The sequence below is a fragment of the Crotalus tigris genome, unplaced genomic scaffold, assembly GCF_016545835.1.
Source record: "Crotalus tigris isolate CLP2741 ecotype Arizona unplaced genomic scaffold, ASM1654583v1 scf7180000017980.1470182205:1502881, whole genome shotgun sequence".
Lineage (NCBI taxonomy): Eukaryota > Metazoa > Chordata > Lepidosauria > Squamata > Viperidae > Crotalus > Crotalus tigris.
The window spans coordinates 590,758-612,295 of NW_024096756.1; the positions used below are offsets into that span (position 1 = coordinate 590,758).

Below are 21,538 nucleotides of genomic sequence, written 5' to 3' on the forward strand. Positions count from 1 at the left end.
ATATCCTATTGTTACTTAGCAAAATGTATCAGTTTGAAAAACCCCAAATCTGCTTTTTAAATGCAGATGCACAACTCACAAACATAACATCAGCTAGTTGGGCATCATCCAGTCCATTACTTTGTCTAGGTGCTAGTTCAGAATATCAATTGCCTCACCTGTGTTAGGTAAAATGGAGAGGGAGAGCTTGGTGTTATTCATGTATTTTGGGCATCTCAGCCTACATCATATCTCCCAGCAGTTCAGTGTAGATGTTAAAGAGCATAGTAGATAAAATGGAGCCACGAGGGAATTCATAGCCATAAAAATGAATATAATGCATGGATCCTCATGATTTTGATTTTTTCACAGCATTCACATGAAACTACCATCAATCAGATCTCTGCACTCACTGAGCCATTATAGTTCTAGCACCAGCTGGTTTTGATGCTACCTGGACACAAAAGCCCTGGACTGAGAGGATTCATGGATTTCATGGATTCCATTGAAATTTCCATTCAAATGAAACCACAATCACATGTAATTAATCTGCATAGAATTAGTCATAAAATAAATGTCAAAAACTAATTTTACAACTGATTATCCTATGATTTGCTTCAATAAATCCTTTGGAGCTCATTTCCCTGCGTTCATTTTGATAACTCTCAAGTATTCTGTGTCCTATCCCATTCCTTAAGGAGTTTGGGCATTTCTCCAAATGGAGAATTACTGACCAACTAACAAAATCAGTGGTCAAACTATAAACATTTGTTATTAATGTCACCAAAAAAATGTACATTTTAGATGGGATTCAACTAAAACTTTCACATTGCACGTAACATCTATCTGTGGCCAATGAATGATTTCTGATACCCTTGTGAGGCAAACATGTAAAATTGAGGTTTGGACCCTATCAAGTTATTTTTTTCACTGAGTATATCTGCACTAATTGCTTCAAAATGGCGTAAAAATATAGACCCAAGAAACTGATCACTGTTTTTAAGATTCATAACAATTATTAGACACCAACGAGGAGCAGTGAAGCTCACTAGTACCATTGAGCCAGCCTACATTACAGGGTGGTTGTGAGGGAAAATGGAAGGGAGTACTATGTAATTTGCCTTCAACTGTAGATCAGAAAGTAGGAGATAAATGAAGTGCTTTTCTAGTATTAGTAAAAAAAACTAGGTGAACTGTCCTCTTAGTAGAAATTAAGGGATCCTTGATTTTTCAGTAAAGCATCAATTATGTTTGAAAAAAAATATTGGCAAGCAAAGATCAGATTCAAGTAGATCCTGTTTTTAGATGCTAGCTTTTCATTTATATACTGCGCTCCCGATCCACAAGAAGTGTTAAAAAGTTAAGAACTAGCTACGTTCCAGCCCGAATTTCATCCAGCCTAGTCAAATGCCGCTGCGTCACGAGTCGTTGCCGGTTCCTCCCCGGCAGGAGGCGCTATTGTGGTCCCCTCTTCCCCTCTCCGCCGTGACTCGATTTTCTGAGGCGCTTCCGCCGGCCAGACTAGGGAGAAAAGAACGACATGCCCGCTGCTTCCAACGCTGAGCATGCTCTCGCGGGGAATGCTTCTGGCAAATTTGGTTGCCGCTCACCGACACAGAAAGGAACAGTATTTCTCGGCGAGGAGCCAGGTGAGTGCGAACCGGTTGAGAAGACCGAACTTTTGCTTCGCCGCGTTTTCCTGTCTTTCCCAGAATGCTCAAAGTCGACTTAAGTGGGTAAAGTGAAATTATAGACCCCGCGGTGTCCTAGCTACTTGGAGATGGAGATCTCAGTTAGTTTTGCTTCGCCAATACAATCAAAAAGGAAATTTAGACCTCATTTCCGGTGTTAATGGAAAGGTGCGTTTTTCTTTTCCTCGTCGGGATAGAATGGGGTTCCACAGTTTCTTGCGGAAAACAATATACCAAATGCCTGAGTTTTAGGCTTTTTTTTCTCACTTTACCTACAAAAGGCGTAAGTGATTGAGTGACCCCTGTTGCAAATAATCTGCCCCCAAAATCAAACTATTTTAAAGAGATTTGCGGGTTAGCGTATAACTTGCATATTTGGTGTTTATGCATGTCTCTTTCTCTCCCTCTCTCCCTCATGCCAAATCAGAAAGAGTCACCATCAGAAACAAAGCTTCAGAAGCAAGCATGCCAGGTTGTTCTCAATCACTTCGAGAAACAGTACTCTAAAGAGTTGGGAGGAACATGGAATTCAGTCAGGTTAATTTCTGTTTTCTTTTCTTCCTACTCTTTCCTCCCGACCCCAATCCATTTTTTAAAAAAATAATAATTAAAATGCCAAAGCACAAAGCATCTTTGTGTAATTTTCCTCTTCTCCATAGGCTGCACCGAAGCTTTTAGGAGGGCAGCATAAAGGTTGTATAATATTTGGCATTTATATCCTACCTTATTTTTGTTCACCCAAACCTGGTTACGCAGTGACTGATCCAAATTCAGCTATTGGTTGAATTTGCACTATTTATTTAACCAGGTGACCTTGTAGTTATAATAATAATCAAATGTGTGCTGCCTTAAGGTTCTGAACAAAACTGGAATATTAATTTAACATATAAATAAAGAAGTTTTAACTTTAGTTTTCTATTATGGAATCCCAGCTTATTAAATTAATTTATTGTGTGAATACAGAAAATGAATTAATTCAATAACTAAGTTAAGTCATAAAAAAAGAGCTGGTAAATTCCAGGAGAGTTGAATCTTGATCATTTGACCCTTAAACCAACAGTCTAACCCAGTGGTGCTCAACCTGTGGGTTGGGACCCCATTTGGGGTCGAACGACCATTTCACAGGGGTCGCCAAACAAGGCTGTCCGCCATTTTTTTCCCCCTTTTCTTTGGCCACGCCCCTGGCACCCGGTGATGTATAAGTGGTTGGGGGTCACCACAACATGGGGAACTGTATTATGGAGTCGCGGCATTAGAAAGGTTGAGAACCACTGGTCTAACCACTATGCCAGTACAATGCTTTTCGTCTAAGGTCTTGATTAGAAAATAAATTGCGTAGCAAATGATGAAAGACGAATTTTTCCTGACTTCAAGGCCACATTTCGCAACTCAAATTCTGCACCCTTCACCTTGTGCATACACATTCAGAATGGCTTATTTCAGATTAAAAGATGTGCAATATGCTGTCCTGCTTTAATTGCCTTATATGTAACTGAATCTAGAAATTAATGACCAGTTTAACCTCTCTAACCTTTCAGATACAACAACTACTCATAGTAACAAATTGTTGAATTCTTATATATCACTTCATACCTGGATTTTTTTCTTTCATCTGCAGGGAAATTCTTACAACACCACAGTACTGGCAATATGCAGTCCTCCTTAATAAATTCAGTTGCTCCTCTGCAATGGAGTCTTATTTGTGTTTAAAGAACTATCGCCTCCTTTTCCCAAGACCTTCATCCTCTTTTCCACAATCACTGAAGTGTTACATCAGTGATGTTCCTGGAAGATTCCCTGCTCAGAAACACAGAGATGGACAATTAAAGCAATACTACCTGCTAAATGCTGCCTCTCTGCTGGCAGTACTGGCTCTGGAAGTAAAAGATGGAGAAAAAGTGTTGGACATGTGTGCTGCTCCAGGGGGTAAATCAGTAGCTACACTACAATATGCTTGCCCAGGTAAGAAGGAAGGAAAGGAGCTCCTGTGGATTTTACTCTGCTAGTTGTAACTGACTATGGGGGCAGTGCTTATCTCTGTTTCAAGGGCTGTTGAGCCAACACTGTTTGAAGATATTTCCATGGTCATGTGGCCAGCATGACGTCACAGAGTGCTATTTCCTCCCCACTAAAACGGTACCTTTTTGTCTACTCGCATTTGCATGCTTTCGAACTGCTAAGGTAGGCAAAGACAGGAGCTCACCCCATCACATGACACTTGGTCTCAAACTTGGACTGTCAGCCAGTGTCTTAAACACTGAGCCACTATGCCACCCCAGGTAAACCACTCCATTAGTAAACCCAATAATACATTGTTGGTAAGCTTGTTCCCAAAAACACATTTAACAGTTTATTCAAAGGCATTGATAAGGAATGCTCTCATGGCATTCTTTTTTGCTTGATTTTAGGCTGAAACCAGGAATTAATTTATATTCTAAATATAGTCTTAAATGCCTTGAGAAAACTGGTTTGGCTATGTGTGTTTTTTTTTAAATCTATCTTTCTTGCATAGGGCTTTTACAGTCAAATGAATATGATAACTTGAGATTCCATTGGTTGAAGCAGACACTAGAATCCTTCATTCCAGAATCTTTGATGAGCCTAATTACTGTTTCTCCTAATGATGGAAGAGAAATAGGAAATCTTCACCCTGAAAAGTTTGATAAGGTATATCTAAATTGGCTAATAATTTTATGAAGGCTATGTTTTTCTCTTATCTCTGGTTAACTTATCTAATTAAAGCATATCATAGTGATAGCTCTTTCTTTGTACAGAATACAGAAAAAAATACATTTTTATTTTTTGTTCAGAAATATACCATTGGTTTTCTTTGGGTCTCCTCTCCAAGAAGAATAAGTTAACAACATAGAATAACAGGGTTGGAAGGGACCTTGGATGTCTTCTAGTCCAACCCCCTTGCTGTAGGTGACCCTATACCCTTTCAGACAAATGGTTGTCCAATTCTCTTCTTGAAGACCTCCACAGATGGAGCAACCCAGCTTCTGGAGGCAAGCCATTCCACTATTTAATTATTCTCTCTGTCAGGAAACTTCTTAATTCTAGGTTGGATCTTTTTAATAATCTACCCATTGCTTCTTGTCCTGCCATCAGGTGTTTTGGAAAAGTATTTAGACTAGACATACCAAATTCCTGCAACCGTTCATCATAAGGTTTAGCCTCTATAACCCCCTATCATCTTTTTTGCTCTTCTCTGCACTCTCCCTAGAGTCTTAACATCTTTTTTATATTGTGGTGACAAGAATTGAACACAGTATTCCAAGTATGGTCTTACAAGTTCAGTATGAAATGGCATTATCACTTCTCATGATCTTGATACCATTCCTCTGTTGATGCAGCCAAACACTGCATTGGCTTTGTTGCAGTTACAGATAATAATACAATAACAATTATTCAAGACTGGTACTTGGAGATTTAGTGGTCTGGAAGTCCCATAGTCCAGATTCCTGCTTAATGTAGAGCTAGCAATTAAAATGTAATTATAAACAAAATTTAAGAATAGCCAAAGAGTATTCTGTGTGTGTCCATGAATGCATGTATGTATGTTTCTGTCTAGAGTGGGAGACATACCTACATCCATATGGTATCCTGAGAATTCAGGCGTACAGAATACACTGCATATGCTTCCTAAGTGGTGAGTTGTGAATAAATCACTGACATAGAATTGTGTGAGCTTGCTTGGAATAAAATTGGCCTTTGTAATACAATAGTCATAATGTACCCATATTGTCAGGCATATTCCTTCCATTAGCAGGGAATGCTGCAGTTAACTTTAAAAAACTTAGAAATAAGTGAAATAAACTAGAATCAAAGTTAAATAATTGCCAGAAGGGAAAGTATGAAATGATGTTAAAAGAGAGATTAGTATTCCAACAGAATAAGTGGAAATTGTTACAGAATGCCAGTGATAAGTGTGGAGACATTATGAATGCATGCATGAGAAACATCCTTAAAAGCATAATGAAATAAAAGATGAATCTATGAGAAAATTGCATATAAGAGAATGATTAATGCAAAAAAATGAGAAAAATGTATAATATATGGTTAATGCATCAAGCCTAGGGACTTGAGGGAATTGGTGAACTAGTGAGGTAGTACTGTATTCACCTATTTAGCTGTGTTTTATAGTTCTTAATGTTTTTAATAATGATTGTTATTTGTAAAGAGTTTTTTATTTTATTTTTTGTATGCTGCCCAAAGTCATTTGTTTATATGGGTAGCTACATAAATTTGAAAAATAAAGTCTTTATAGAAAAAAACATAGCTGAAAAGATGTAAGAACAAGCAAGGAAAGGTTAAAGGAAAGAAAATGCAGATTGATTACAGTGGAAATAAAACTGGAAGTGGATAAAATGGTTTGCACAAGAAACCTTCAATAGCGAGAATGGAATTAAAAGTAAAAGTGATGAAATCATTTGGGATGAAGTCAAAGTGAAGAAACGCTGAAAGAGTGTTTTAGAGATTCATAGGGGCATGACAGTGATGCATTGAATGTAGAATTGAAATGAATGGTCTAAAAATTAATGCCCTTGATTGTGGAACACCCTTCCACCTGAGATCTGGCAGGCTGCTACCCTCCTAGACTGCTGGAAACCAAGAGCAAACTTTTCCTGCAAGCTTTGGGGTAGAGTAGGGATGGAGCCTAGAAAAACTTTAATGTTGATAAATGCTTTTTCTTTGGGGTGCCAGAAGCTTTTGTTAATAACCTTTATTAAAAAAAATTGGATTTTTAATATTCTGTGAGCTACCCAAGATTATGGCACCAAAGCTGGATAGCTACAGAAGACTTCTAAATAAAATAAAATATGAGCTTGTACATGCTGTTAGGTTGAACGGCTGAGTGTGAACATTTGCATAAGTTGAAAGTTGGTTGCTAAGTATTAATGTATGGTGGGACGAAAACATGTATGAGAATAAATGAAATCCTTAGTGAACGGTTTGATTTTGAATTAGGAATGTGCGTGTATGATTCTCATTACTTTTTTATGTATTTATGGACAAATGTGGAAGCTTATGATGTTATAGGTGTAGTGTACTTTTGAGTACAGATGATGCTGTGCTAAGAATTCAAATGATTAATACTGAATAGCAGACATTATAGGAAGGGACTCTGATATCAAATATCAGACAGAAGTGAAGATGGTAGAATCTGTTCCAGCTAACAAAATTTATTAAAAACTGCAGCTCATGAAAGTGTATCCTTTCAATAAAATTTATTAGTTAGAAAAAGTAATTTCAGACTCCTAGAAAATGCTAGATTGTATAATGTGTCAAGGGGTCTAAGTCTGATAATGAATATATCATACACCAGGATGGTTGTATTTGACAAGGAAAATGGTGTGTATAATTATACATATATGTATGTCATCCTGTGACAATTTGCAACAGGACATTAAACTTCAGGATCTAACTAGACCTTATTTGAGGGGGATGGGCAGTTCAGAAATGTGAAATATAATAAAAATTCTATAAAGCAATATAAGCAGTAATATCAGTGAAAAATATTCATATACATATAATCCAACCCAGCAATCTAAAACAAAGATTGTCAGTAACAACTTGTTACATGATAACTGATTTTAGTAAAATTATTATACACTCAAAAGTGCATGTAAGTGTAAACGTACTGCCCACAATGGAGGAATGGCTGATGAAGATGATGGAATTTGCAGAAATGACTAAATGGACTTCTTTGATTATAGAAAAGACAATATCTGTATTTGTTGCTGACTGGAAACCCTTTATAGATTTCTTGCATGAAGCAGAAAAAAAAACTTTTGATTTATGATTTTAATGATTAGAAAACATTAGACATATAAAACACTGAGCTTTTTATTATAAGAATATAGTTAAGATTTTATAATCATTTGCTGTATTTGCTGCAAAGGATTTCTGTTTCTGTTTTATCTTTTTGTATTTTAGTCTTTTCATTTTCCCTTTTCTTTCTTTACTTGGTATTAATTTCTGATAGCTTTTATCTTCTTAAAATCTTTAATAAACTTTATACCCAAAAAGTAGTAATTTGCTAATTAAGAAAGAAGCATATACTTAAAAAATGCACTAAGTTTAGTATTCCAACCACTTTTACCCATTACGGTAAACTCTTTTGGAAGCTTTTATGTTATAGGCTATGACATAGTAAAAAATATTTTGAAGCTATTTTACATTTTCATAAGTATTTGCTCAAGAAGAGGTTAATGCCGTCTTTCTTTTATACAGACTATACATATATGGCTTGGAATGCAAAAGGTTGTTTTTTTAATGTATAAGTGAGTAAGTACGTTATATCATATATAATATTTTTCATAACCTTTTGCTACCTTTGGAAAAATTTAGCTTTGTTAAGAGAAAATTAAAGGAGAATTTTTACAGCATTTATACATTTTTTAATTACTCTATGTCATAGAAGAAGATTAAGATCTGTTTATTATTCCCTGCTGTAGGTCTTAATGGGCTTAAGTTCCAGGAAGACAATATCCTACTGAATGTTGAAAAACTTCCTAACAACAAAAGCAGTGTCACAGTAGGACCGATTACTCAATTGTTCAAATGATAGCCATTTGTAAGAAATGTCTTTGGTTAAACTAACTAGTCCATTTTAACTCCATGATTATGTTTTGTGATTCTACTAAAGCTATTTTTCTATTGTTGTCATTGATTATTCAGATCCTAGTGGATGCTCCTTGCTCAAATGATAGAAGTTGGTTATTCTCTTCTGATACCCAGCAGGCTACTCTGCGCTTAGCACAAAGGAAGCTATTATCTGCTGTACAGATACAACTGCTCAGGTAAAAATTGAAAAGAAAAAGGGACTGCTCGTTCCCAGAATGAAGTACGTGCTGAATCATATTCTGAAACTCTACATCTCCTTGACCTATGTATTATCCTCTCCATATGTAGTCACACTGAGCCAGTCATTGTTCCAAAAAGCATGGAGCTATACTGCTTTCTCCTAGTAACTACCATAGTGTATAGAGAGCACCATTCAAGTTTTCCTCCTGAGTTCTTTCACATTTGTAACTAGGACATTCCCAAAGGGTGGAGGAAGGGAAAACATCAGACATCCATATCTTGAGTTTTAATGTACTTTGAACAACAGGAACAGATCAATGCCTGGTATCCTTTTTAAAAACACCTTACAGAAAAAAAATATTTGTAATTCTTAAATTGTAGTAAATAAGTAAAAGTTGTGAATACCAAGTGTCTGTTAATCTACATTTGAGTGAAGAAAGCAATATAGATAATCCTTGACATACGATCTATGAACTTATGATCATTACAAGTTACTCGACCCTGAATCAGTGATGGTTACAACTGTCCTCAGAGTTCCAGTCATCCCAGAACTTCCATGGTCATGTGATCACAGCCTGGATGCTTAGCTACCTGTTCACACTTACGACTAGTTGTCAAGTGTCATGTGATCACCATTTACACGCTCTCTCTGACCCTCCCCTTGCATATCCCCCTCCTAGTTTCCCATTTGGCAGCAGCCACTTACCTGCCTGCAGCCCTGAGACTTGCAACTTGCTGCTGACTGCCACACTGATTTTGGTTGTGGGAAGTCAGCAGGAAGTTGCTTTGCCTCACAATTGTTGGATTCAGTTAACAATGGGAACTGAGATTTCAAGGATTGCAATCACTAAGCAATATGGTTACACTTTATGACTCTATTGTTTAGTGACATAAATTCTAGTCCCAGTTGCTGTCACAAGTTAAGTACCTGTTAGAAGGATCTAGGCCAGCCTTTGTCCCTAACCTACTTCTTTTCCTATGCATTGTATTACAATTCTAGGAACTCCTAGTTAGCGATATGGTCAGGGAATTAAAAATGCCATACACCAGGATGCCATCAGTGGACAATGTGAATTCAGACATTAGCATGGGATGGTAACAGCGCTGGCCATTAATGGATGCCCTGTGATGGAACTTAAATAGTGGCAGCACTATTTAATCTTATCAGCCTTCAATATTGTCAACCACAATATTTTTCTGAATGGCCTGCAAGGATTAGAAATTCAGGGCACTGTTCTACTTTCCCACCTGGGCAAGTCAGTTCAGTCAGTTTAACAAAAGGAAAGAGGTTGTCTCAGGACTCAGTTCTCTCTCTGGTTCTGTTTAAGATAAAGCTGCTGAGAGAGATCATCTGCCAATTCAAGTTGAGATGTTATAAATACAAGCTAAAACCCAGTTATATATTTCTACCTAAGGCCAAATTGATAATTTAATTTGGGTATTTTGCTTTACCTAGAGAGCTAGTTTATTTAGGAGATGCAATCCATAAGCAAATAAAAATGAATCATAAATTACATTCTCTAGCAGAGAAACACACACACACACACACTGCACATTATTGTTATCAGAATTTTCTTTTTCTCCATAGTATTATGCAATGGGCAGTGTTTGGGAGACATGTTTTTAAATATACAGTATGTATAAGCCTAATTATTACTTATAAGCTTTACATATGAAGAGTTGTTTGAGTTAGACTCTATTCTCTTCCCCATCCTAATTGGAAAATTCTCTGTCCCTATCTTCAGCGTAAGATTCAATATTTCATTTTCCATTTCTGTTTAAACCAACTATAGTTCCTTTTACCTATAGTCTGAGTCATGATCGCAACTTAATTTATCAAAATAAAAATGAAAGTTTTTGCTGTCTTTGGTTCAAAGTATTAGCCATGTTATAAAGCCAAATAACGTGTCAGTTTTATATAAACGAATTCCTTGTCACTAAAGAAGAGCCAATTGAAAGCAGTATGATGGGCATAGCATCCCTGAAGGTTGCCCGGCTGTTACATAACTGTTATGTTTTTAAACACCTTTGTGGGAGGGGGAGGGGGAAATCTAGCTACATATCAGAATAGAATTCAAAAGAAGGACAAGGCAGGGTTGTTTTCTTAATGAAATGCAAGAGGAATAGACACCTTGGAGCAGAAAAAATGATAGACCACAGGTGTAATTTCTCAGAAGCCTTGGATGATGTTTCCTTAATGTCTTCAAGGAATCCACCAAATTATAAAAATTAATATTATTGAATTATTTGGTGCCTATTAGTTAATTGAGCTATCTAATTATTAATTAAGATAGCCAGTTGGGTATAGTTATTAAGGCAGCACGCTCAAAACAAGGAAATTGAGTTCTAGTCCCACTTTAGGCAAAAAGCGAACTAGGGGGAGATGTCATTCTCTCTCAGCCCTAGGAAGAAGGTACTGCAATGGTGGCCACTTCTGAAATTTTGCCAAAAATAATAATTATAATCCTGCAGGACTTGTGCAGGCAGTTGCAAAGAATCAACACTGACTTGAAGGCATTAAACAAAAAAACCCAATGAATTAAAATTTCTTCTTTCTAGATCCACTCCTTTGTTCTGATTATTTTTTGGAGCAGATTACTTCAAGGGTTCAATCCAGTCCTTGGCAAAACACACAAACAGACACACAGAGACATTTTGTACCCTTCCTTTGACTTGACTTCTTTTATTCACTGGAACATTTGTAACCATAGGTTTTAACAAAATTAACTTCTCTTGGATCCATTACTATTGTCCTCTTCACACAGTAAGCTTGACAGAGTCATGAGAGAGGCAGTGAATGAGCTATGCAAAAAGTGAGAAAAGAAATACATTGACTAGACTGCTAGATGTTAAATTTAGTTTAAGCAGGCATAGCGTTGATTTAGATGGGAACTGATACTGAAAGGTTAACTAGCACTTATCTTTTATAAGATAGCCCTATAAAAACAAGGTCTTTCTAAAAACATTGTCTCTGTTGCCGTTCTTTTTTCTATTTCTCCATAGCAACACTTGTTGAGAGACAGAGCAATGAGATACACTTAGAAATTAGTAAAGTAATAGCAACAGCAATAGCACTTAGACTTATATATCGCTTCACAGGGCTATACTGCCCCCTTTAAGTGATTTACAGAGTCAGCATATTACCTCCAACAATTTATATACCACCCCATAGTGTTTTATAGCACTTTCTGAAAGATTTACAAATGTCAGCGTATTGCCCCCAACAATTTGATTCCTCATTTTACCAATCTCGGAAGGATGTAAGGCTGAGTCAACCTTGAGCCGGTGAGGATCGAACTCCTGGCAATGAGCTGAATTAGTCTGTAATTCTAATCACTGTGCCACCATGGTCCTAGGGAAAAGTCTTCCTCCGACCACTCCCACCCCTACCTCTGTAATGTCAACATTGCAGTTGAAAGACCGGGCCATCTCATGTGTGTTATTTGTGCACATAGAGGAGTCACTTGGCTAGGCAGAATCATTTGTTTTATGCAAAGAAGGCCAGTGGGAATTGTTCAAGAGCTGCCTTTCTTTTCAGAAAAGTTTGCATAGAAATCCATTTGAATTTTACAAAGTAGGGCTGTTCTTCCTTAATTAGCACTGCAATTTTGCAAAACATTATCTGGACATTGCTAACCATCTCTGCATTCTTCATCATATAGTCTAAATAGTATCTATCTTTTAAACCTGTTAAAATTCAAAATTTTGAAAGAAGAGCATTCAGTTTCCTATCATATTTGCATTTCACATGGTGTCTGTATAAATGGGGTATAGTATCCTCGCCTCAGTCTGACTGTGAGGTCATACATCAAACTATAGATCACATAGTGACGAGGGCATATACCGATCCAGTATCTGGTTTTATTTTTTAATACAAATGATGTTGCGCTTCAATGGTAGATGGCCTAGACCAGGGCTTTTCAACCTTTTCACCAATTACATCACTTTTAGGATATGGCAGTATCGAGTATCCCCTAGCAAGATGTCAAAACTTGATGACCAAAAAAAAAAAGGAAAAAAGTGATAAAGTACAGGTAGTTCTCGACTTACAACAATTCACCTAGTGACTGTTCTAAATTACAATGGCATTGAAGTGACTTATGACCATTTTTCACACTTATGACCATTGTAGCATCCCCAGGGTCATGTGATTTATATTTGGATGCTTGGCAATTGATTCATATTTATGATGGTCACAGTGTCCCAGGGTCATGTGATCTCCTTTTGCAACCTTTTGACAAGAAAAGTCAATAGCAGGGCTGCTGGTGGCCAAGTGCTAAGGTGGGACTTCCTTCAGACCCTCCCTCCCTTTCATTCCAATCTCCCTCCCTCTTCTCTTCCTTCCTGTTTCCCTCCCTCCTTCCCTTCCTCCCTCTTTCTCATTCCCATCTTCCTTCTGAAGGAAGAATTTAAAACCTTCCCCCAGTATTTTCCCTCTTCCATATATTTATCTAATAAGGAAAAGCCTCAAGAGACAGAAAAGACAAGCCGCTGAGGGAACTAGTTTTAAAAGGCGCATTCCCCTTTAAGAATTAGCTATTAGCTAGAAAGGAAAATTATGGAGCAGGTGGCACTTAAAAAAACAAAAAAAAACAAATGTAGCAAGTACTGGCTGCTGGCTAAGGCATCCTCCCCTATTGGCTCCATTCATAAGTAAATGAATGCTACAGGCAAAATCCATTCAGGACAAAAATACTTCAAAAGCCCTTGCAGCAAAACTTACATCTAACAATAACAGAGCAATAGAATTAGAACCAGTAACTCCTTGCACCAAAATCCGACCATGGGACATCAGTCATCAGCCACAATAGAAATTGCCAGACATATTGCACAAATCCCAGAACTTCAAAGTCACAAAATCACATAAGAATCCTTTTACTTTCCCAGTTTGTTGTTCAGCAGATCCAGAACTGAACTGCTGAAATGGCACTTCGCTTCTCCCAATAAACATCTTCTCTTGAGCAGCCGGCTTCCTCTCTATTTCAAACGGCGCTGCTTCATACATTTTTTCCTTTTCTCTTAAAGGTATAGCCTCCCAGCTGGAAAGCAAGCCCTGGCTTTTTCTTCCAACACTTCCTTTCCATTTCCCTCCCTCCCTCCTGCTCTCTACCTCCCTCTTTCTCATTGCCATCTCCTTCTTTCCTCCCTCCCTCCGTGCCTTTCTTCATTCCTTCTGGAGAGAAACCCCTCCCCCGCGTTTCTTGCATGTTTCTAGCTGCTACCTATGTGCCCACCGGAATAGATGGCTGCCACAGAAATTGTAGATTGGCTCCCGGCTGACCTGTTTGAATTCGTCTCCTCCCTCCCTCCCTTTTCCCTTTGGTGCAGCTCCAGCTGACTCATCTTCACAAGACTGCGTTTTTTTTCTCTCCCTCTCTCGCCCAAACTGCCTCCTTTTATATCACTTCCTGTCTCCGCCCCCTCCTCCTTTCTCTTCCGGGTGAGCCAGAAGTGCTGATCCTGGGGCCTTTGTCTCTCCCCAGCTGCCCTGCAGCTCCTGAGGACTCTCACAGCAAGTCCTGCACGGTGCCACTTTGGTTCTTTCCCTCCCCCGCTAGGCTGGGCAGAGCCGCGTACCACATGCCAGGTGCCAGTGTACCACCAGTTGAAAAGCCTTGGCCTAGATCACGGGGGTCAAACTCGCTGTCGTGATATATTGCGACTTTTTGCATTGCTAGAGCTGGGGTGGGCGCAGCCTCTGTATGATACAACCGGCCCACGGGCCAGCAGTTTGACACCCCTGGCCTAGACATTGATATAGGAACATAGATCTTTTTAAATTTATATTTTATTGTGTTTTACTAATCTAGATGAAATGTTAAATTTATATTGCTAGCAAGTATGATATGCTGCAAGGAGACTAATAAGCAAGGGTTTTTCTCTTTTTTTTCCTCATCGGTAATTTATTGTATATTATCTCAGGCTATTGATCATATAAACTCATTGTCCGCATAATTGAGAGAGAATTAAAATAGTTTCTTTTCAAGGAAGTACAGCTTTTTATGGAAATCTGTCATAACAACATCACAAAAAGGGTTGGGAGGTTTGTATTTTCCTACTCCTTTGTCTTAGGAGAGAGTGACTTCCTACCAAAAAAGGAAGCCTGTGATTTATAACCAAAATATGAGTGTCTTATTGTAGTAATGCATCATGTCACCCGGTTCCTTTAGAGAAATCAATCACATTTAAAAACATTGACCTCCTTCACTTTTCTTTTTCCAGTATTTGACATATAGAATCTAATTTGTGGACTTCTGGCTATAGGAAACATACATCATTCAGTGAAATTTTTGCAAATTTGTATAAATCATTCTAAATTATGTCCCTAAAATGGAGCATTTTTGACAACAAGAACCTTGTTGGTAGAAAAAAATACTAGCAAGCTGAAATTGCCCATCTCCTGAAGCATATTTAATCAAATTGGACCCTGTTTCCTGGAAGAAAAAGAAATTGGAGTTTGATAAAAGAGTACCTAGCTAAGTGACAATACAGCAGTAGCTAATTTTCACTTTCTTCCTCTGGTGACTTACTGTACCTGTGTACTTCAGAGGCCAAAAAGCTTTAAGTGTCCACATGTCAGCCCTTGATTACAAAATCATTTTCCATTCTCCTGTATAATTTCATACAATTTTCCTCTAGGATGCAGTAGAAAAGTGCAACCAGGAAGCTTTGCTACACTACCATTACGCAAATGAAATTCACCGAGAGCATATTTCAAGAGTTTAATCTTGAAATGGAAAAAAAAAAAAATACTAGCATTAGTTTCCTAAATAAAATTGCACACAAAATTTACTAAAGAGCTCCAAATTTAGGATTTAGAGGGGATGAAAATTATCATAAACAGCCCCGCAATGTCATAAATCACACAGTGGAAATGTTATGATATATATTATATATATATATTAAGTTTAAAGAATACATTTTTAACGATTTTGAGATGGCTTATTGCACCCATGTTAAAAACAAGTAAAAATAGTATATTACTCTCAATTATTCAATCAATTGTTTCCTGAGTTCTTCCAGAAGACATTGAAACAAATAAGTAGACTCAGGTTTGAGTCTGAATGTCTCTGGAATTCAATGTTTGCTAGACTGATAGCACATTTCACATATCAATATATGTCATTGTTGTATTATAAAGCCCTCATACTTTACTCTTTTGGGTAAACTGAAGATATTAATGAAAAGGCAAAGCAAACAGCTAAAACTGACCAACCACATTTATATTAGCTCTCAGGGTCTTTCGATTATAATGGTGATCCCATTGCTATAAAATATCTATGAATCACCTGAAAACAAATATAGTATTTCCAACTGGTTTCCCCTCTATCAACAAACTAAAAAACTTCGATCCCTCTGATCCAATAGATAATTCCATTGGAAAAAAAAATACTGCATCTCTTTTGCATCCTTTCTGAAACTCCCTGTATTTTACGTTGTTCATCCAGATTTAAGAATAACTTTCAGAAGTGCTAAAATGGGGGGGGGGGCTTTTTTCTTTTCACAAGCTGAGGCCAGGTTTTCTTCTTAGTGCGGCCATCAATATAGAACTTCCCAGTGAAGTGTTAGAACTGCCTTTTACCTAGGCTGTTACTCCAGCTTTAAAAAACATCTTTTTAGTTGCCCTTTAATAATATCTAATTGTGCAGTATCAATTTCAATTCACCTTTTTAAAAACTTAAATAGCTTTTTAATTAATTTTACTTGGACAGCCTTTATTTTAATTTGCTTGACTTCTAGCATTCAAGACCCAGAGATTTTGCTCTAAATGTCTAATAACTTAATATTCCTCTACTAGTGATTGTGTAACAAAAATATATATAATGCTGTGCAGAGGCAATATTATCCTTTAATGAATTACCATTGCACTTTAAACTGAATTATTTTATTGTGCTGCTTTGAAACCTGGCTTGGCTGGGCCCATAGAGATTATAGCCCAGCATTTGTTGATGGTTCTTTACAATGCCAGGCAAAGCAGTTAAAACAATGGCAAGGATCTACTGTATCAAGGCCTTCTAAGAAATTACTCTTAGAATATCTGGCAAATCTGTTCTTCCAGCAGCTGCATCTACATGTGGTTATGATGGTAAATTGTAAAAAGTTTCAAAAGTCTTTGTATAAGACTCTCCATAATTGAAGGAACACTCAAGGCTGAAGAGAAGTTACCATCAGTCTGGAGTTGGCGGTAAACTTGTGTCTATGATATTAGAAAAACAAATGCTGGAGCCTTGATATAGGCAAAGTTTCTGGGGCTTCATTTGCATTGTCTCAGTACTGCTCAGCCCCATGATAAATTGTATGTTGTGGATACAAACAGTTTCTTGCATCTTCCAATGAATTTGTAAGGAAGAGTAGCAGGACATTGCAAAAAGAAATCGAAATCAAATTACTGTGATGTGAAGATACCAAGTTGATCATTGAAAGTAGGAAGGGGGAAACAGAATTCCTCTTTTATAAGAAGGAATGTAGGGAAGAATGTCGATGTTATTTCTATGGTTTGATGGGCTTGGAGCAGATTTTTCCCTGCTGATCAGATCCAGCTCTGCAGTCTCAGAAAATAGTTTCTGCTAATGGACACAAGATGGCAGCATTGAAGTATGACACACTGTCCTCATTATTTGCCCTGATTTTTTCCCCCTTTTTTAATATGGAGAATAGATAAATTAATGACAGAGTTAATCTTGGCCATTCTAGTAGAATGCAGAACTTGTAATTACTCTCTCAAGGACTGGGCTGAGAGACTGAAGTTTGTAACCTGAATTGCTATATTATTTCTCTTTTCCAATGTAGGATGTATCCTTTTACACCTAAGTGTGAATAGGTGACCCAAAGTTAAAACTGCCTAAATACAATATGGCAACTAATCACAAAATTGTATTTACTTTTTGGCATTTTGCAGTGAATGGTATTTGAGAAAAAATTGTGAATGTCTTGAGTTTTTCAGAATTGCTGAAAATTTGAAATGACAATTACACATTTCTTCCTCTTCGAAGTACAGCTTTTTGCCAGTTAAAATTAATTAAAATTTTCAACACTGTTTTATTTTTTAATTTATTATTCAGAATTTTATTCAGAGATTCTTGGTTGCTCAAAAATAGGAAAACTAAGGTAATCATAAATAATTAAAAAATACAACACAAAACATTACCTGAAACACGGTACCTGGATTCAGCTTTGAAATGCATTCCAGAAAAGTTGTTTTTAACTAATTCTGGAGGGCAAATAACATTGGAACCAGTCAACAGGAAGCTATTCCAGGGAACTGGCACCATGACAGAAAAGCTCCTATATCTGGGCTCTGGTGTCTCAGAAGTGAAACTAGCTGCTTCTCCTGGTAAAATCAAAGTGGTCATGCCAACTCAAAGGAAAAGATTCAATACAGCAGGTAATCTGGTGCCAAGCTATAAATTGCTTTATAGATTAGAAACAAGACCAAGTTTAGTGTGATTAAGAAACCATGCTAGAAATTGGGAGACCGTGAGTTCTAGTCCTACTTTAGGCATTAAGGTACTTGGGTGACCTTGGGCTTTATCACTTTATCTCAGCCCTAGGAATGTGGCAGTGGCAAACCACTTCTGAAAAACATTGCTAAGAAAACTTCAGGGACTTGTTCAGGCAGTTTGAGAATTAGATACAATTAAGTAGAAGAAGAAAAAAGTAAAGACTGCACTTTCAATGGTATCAGAAATTAATAGGAAATTAATTGCAGAGTTATAAACAGATGCCCACCTGGTAGTAACTGAGCATTCAGTCCATCAAGTTTTGCACCTAATTAAACTTTAGGGCAGTCTTTAAATGCAGCCTGATGTACAATGCATTGCAGTAATCTCTATAAAAGGTGATGTGGGCATGAGCCACCATAATTAGGGTCTCTGCCTCAAGTCTCAGTTGGCATCCAGGTGAAGCTTGGTGAAGGCTCTCGTCGTCATGGCCTCTGCTTGCTAATTCAGCAAAAATTGCAAGTCCAGGAAGTCCTCTAAGGAACAGGCCTGCTCCTGCAGAGAGGTGGGGTTGCAACTCCAAAGATAACAATTGGCACAGAGGAAACAATATATACAAATAGTTGTATCTTAGTACATTTATTTTGCGTCTGCTCTCCCATTTATTTTGAACCTCCTCATACTGTCCTTTAGAATAATCCAGATGAGAAAGCAGTTCCATGAATATTAACACTGCTTTTATTGTAAGGTTAAAGTCCTTGCAAGTCTGAAAATACATCTATCTCCCCTTGTCTTTACTTTCCAGAGAACGAAGAAGGGTCCCTTCTGATACAATTTCCAAACCTCTGTTTCTTCAGTGAGTTGAAATGTCTCTTATCTGACCATTGCCCTGGCTGTGACTCTTCCTCTTCCTGTCTTTCAAGGATATTCCTACAGACCATTAAAAGTCTTCAAGCACCAGGATGAGACTTTGATAGCATCTCCAGTGTGACCTAGGGTTGCAATATATTACCAATTATCATTCAGCCCACTGAATAATCTGTCCCCCTCCAAACTCATACACACATGAGGAAAAAAACTAAATCTTGGTATCTCTGTCCTGTTTCCTGACTTGAAACAGATATCTAGATATCTACTCCATCCAAGGCACTCTAGTTGATTCCAATCTATTGTTTCAACAAGGGGAAAGTATGGAAATTGTTCAATACCTCTGACTCCAAACCGGGCATCTTCAAAAGGATATGGAACTGCCTTATTTTAACAGTGGTCCCTCCCATAACAGGGTATACTTTTCTGCACCCAGGGAACAATCCCCCTTCTCCTGCCCCTTTCCAGAGAAGGAAAGAGCCAACCATGCAGCTTGTGGGTAATCAACATCTTAGAGAACTCATTATCCCCTTACTCAGAAGTAACCCAAAAGGAAATACGGCGAGGTGGTACTTCAGTCACTTCATAAGACTGCCATGTATCTTGATAACTGCTCTGAAATAAATGTTCAGTTGATTTCTGTAGTTTAAATCCTGTATTCTTAAATTTCCATTACTTACAGGTGGACCTCATATTGTACATTCAATTTTGGGTTAGTGTGGTGCGAGGCTCAGGTAATTTTTTTTTATAAACCAGGATTAATAGAATAGCCAGTTCCTTATAGCTAGTTCAGTAAACCATGAACAAAACAATAATTTATACTGATGCATTTTCTCCCTTCTTATCTCTTATTCTTTTCTCCAAAAATTTATTGTCAGGTTAACATTTGGTCAAAGTTTGAAAAACAGTGAGATAGTTATCTCCTATGGGCAAAAAGTAATATATCCTTCCAACATTTTAGTAATGGATTCAATTGTATGTATTGACTGAGCAATAATAATCACATGTCATTACTGAAATGTTAAGCTTAATGCACATAACCATGCACATTTTCTGGCAGGTAAAGATTCCAAGTGTAAATACATATGCTGATGAATCCAATTTAATAGAATATTTACTCTTTTTGTTTTGTTTTGCTTTTATTATTTAACAGATCTGCAATTAAAGCTTTGCGTCCTGGAGGATATCTGGTTTATTCCACATGTACTCTTTCTAAGGCAGAGAATCATGATGTCATAAGTCACATCCTTGATTCCTGCAGCAATGTTTTGCCAGTGGATTTGCACACCCTAGTCACTTCGGTATCGGAGGAATTCAGATTTGCTGCCAATGTCCAACAGCATGAACTTTTAGTACTTCCAGAAAAAGGGAAGGCATGGGGACCAATGTATATATCTAAATTAAAGAAAGTATGATTCATGAAATGTTTGTGTAGTTCTTGTGAATCAAAATGAAAGGGTTTTGCATGGCCACGTCTTTACAAGAGTAATGAGCTGACAACATCAATTTTAATAAATCTTTGTACTTTCTTTTTGAACTATTTAAAATATTTGAAAAAATGAATGATTCATGTAGAGATTTCTGTTAAATCCTATAGCCATATTGCAGCAATAACTAGGGATACAAACTATTCTGAAGTTAATTTCAGTTCCAGCTATTGGAAGTAACTTACATTTTCTCCTGTTTTTGTTCCCAATTGTTAGATGGAATATTCAGAGAAAAGTTCTAAATGATAACCTGTTTTGAATGTATAATGGATTATGCTGAAAAACACTGATTTCAAATTAAAGCATATTCAGTGTTTGGTATGTAAATTCTTCCTGGTTGCCAGATAGAAAGCAGACAGTACTTCTCTTTAAACCAGATCTGGAAACCAACTTAATCACAATTATTTATAAAGTTAATAAATTAAAGTGTAACCACTTGACATAATCAGATACTTTTATATATGAGAAGCACGTGCCAACTTTTCTAGTTTCCCAGATTGCATGTCACTAAGTTTCTCTAACTAAATAATAATATATGGCAATTCAGCGTTCCTGGATATAGTGTAAAATAGTTTTTAAAAAAATCAGGAAAAACAGTTAATATGTAAATGCATAAATAAATGGCCCTTTTATAATGAAACTTCTAGCTTCAAGCAAAATCAGTCTGAATCAGCAGGTTCTTGTTTTTGCCACTGGAAAACACATATTGAAATAATCTTAATTGATACTACTGCTACTACTGCTAGAATGTACAATATGGGAGCTCTATTGAAAGTATCTTTCAAGAACTGATTGCCAGCAAATGTGGTGCTTTGATGTGCATCTTTGGAGATAAATGTAGTTTATCTAGCAGTGATAAAGCGATTCAAATCTAGGATGGGGAATAGCTATATTCAACACAGTATTGCAAGGGCATTTCCATATAATTACCACTGTAATTACTGAAGTCAGCAAACTGAACAAAGAATTGATTCAAAATGATATTAGGTCTTTTTTGAATAACTGCTCTACAGCAGACTTCTTGAAAAAATGGACTGTTGGGTGAGAACTGTATATCCAGTTTCTACACAAGACTATATTTTCCTCTAGTCTCTGTTACCTAGTGTATATCATGATACATTTTTTTGGAACTCTTAATTCTTAAAATGTATTCCCTCTCAAGTAGAGATCTGTTTGGATATGTAAAAGTACGGTAACTAAGTCATTCATGAACTTGCATATCCTCTTGATGAGTTCTAAGAAAGTTGCAGAAATAGTAGCTATA

At 37.0% G+C, this 21,538-nt stretch overlaps 1 protein-coding gene across 8 annotated transcripts; it reads left to right on the forward strand.

Annotated features, from left to right (window-relative positions):
- The first annotated feature begins 1,381 nt into the window (after positions 1–1,381).
- On the forward strand, positions 1,382–20,211 carry NSUN3 (NOP2/Sun RNA methyltransferase 3). 8 transcript variants are annotated; one of them, XM_039345872.1, is made up of 8 exons: positions 1,750–1,953; positions 2,098–2,207; positions 3,289–3,632; positions 4,183–4,337; positions 8,355–8,476; positions 18,726–18,776; positions 19,470–19,521; positions 19,941–20,091. In XM_039345872.1, exons 1-8 carry the CDS (start codon positions 1,831–1,833, stop codon positions 19,950–19,952), a joined length of 969 nt encoding a protein of 322 aa, XP_039201806.1. In that variant the 5' UTR covers positions 1,750–1,830; the 3' UTR covers positions 19,953–20,091. The 8 variants fall into 8 exon arrangements, with proteins under 8 accessions (XP_039201802.1, XP_039201810.1, XP_039201805.1 ...); XM_039345871.1 differs by having other exon boundaries at positions 1,749–1,953; positions 19,470–20,084; XM_039345874.1 differs by lacking the exon at positions 18,726–18,776 and having other exon boundaries at positions 1,755–1,953.
- Positions 20,212–21,538: the final 1,327 nt, after the last annotated feature.

What these genes read in the sequence shown, in the direction of transcription:
- NSUN3 (XM_039345867.1), top strand. Translation starts at nt 1,831, where the DNA reads ATGGAAAGGTGCGTTTTTCTTTTCCTCGTCGGGATAGAATGGGGTTCC. An exon ending in GGAACATGGAATTCAGTCAG is followed by an intron (nt 2,208 to 3,288) that starts GTTAATTTCTGT and finishes TTTCATCTGCAG; the next exon opens with GGAAATTCTTACAACACCAC. An exon ending in ACTACAATATGCTTGCCCAG is followed by an intron (nt 3,633 to 4,182) that starts GTAAGAAGGAAG and finishes TTTCTTGCATAG; the next exon opens with GGCTTTTACAGTCAAATGAA.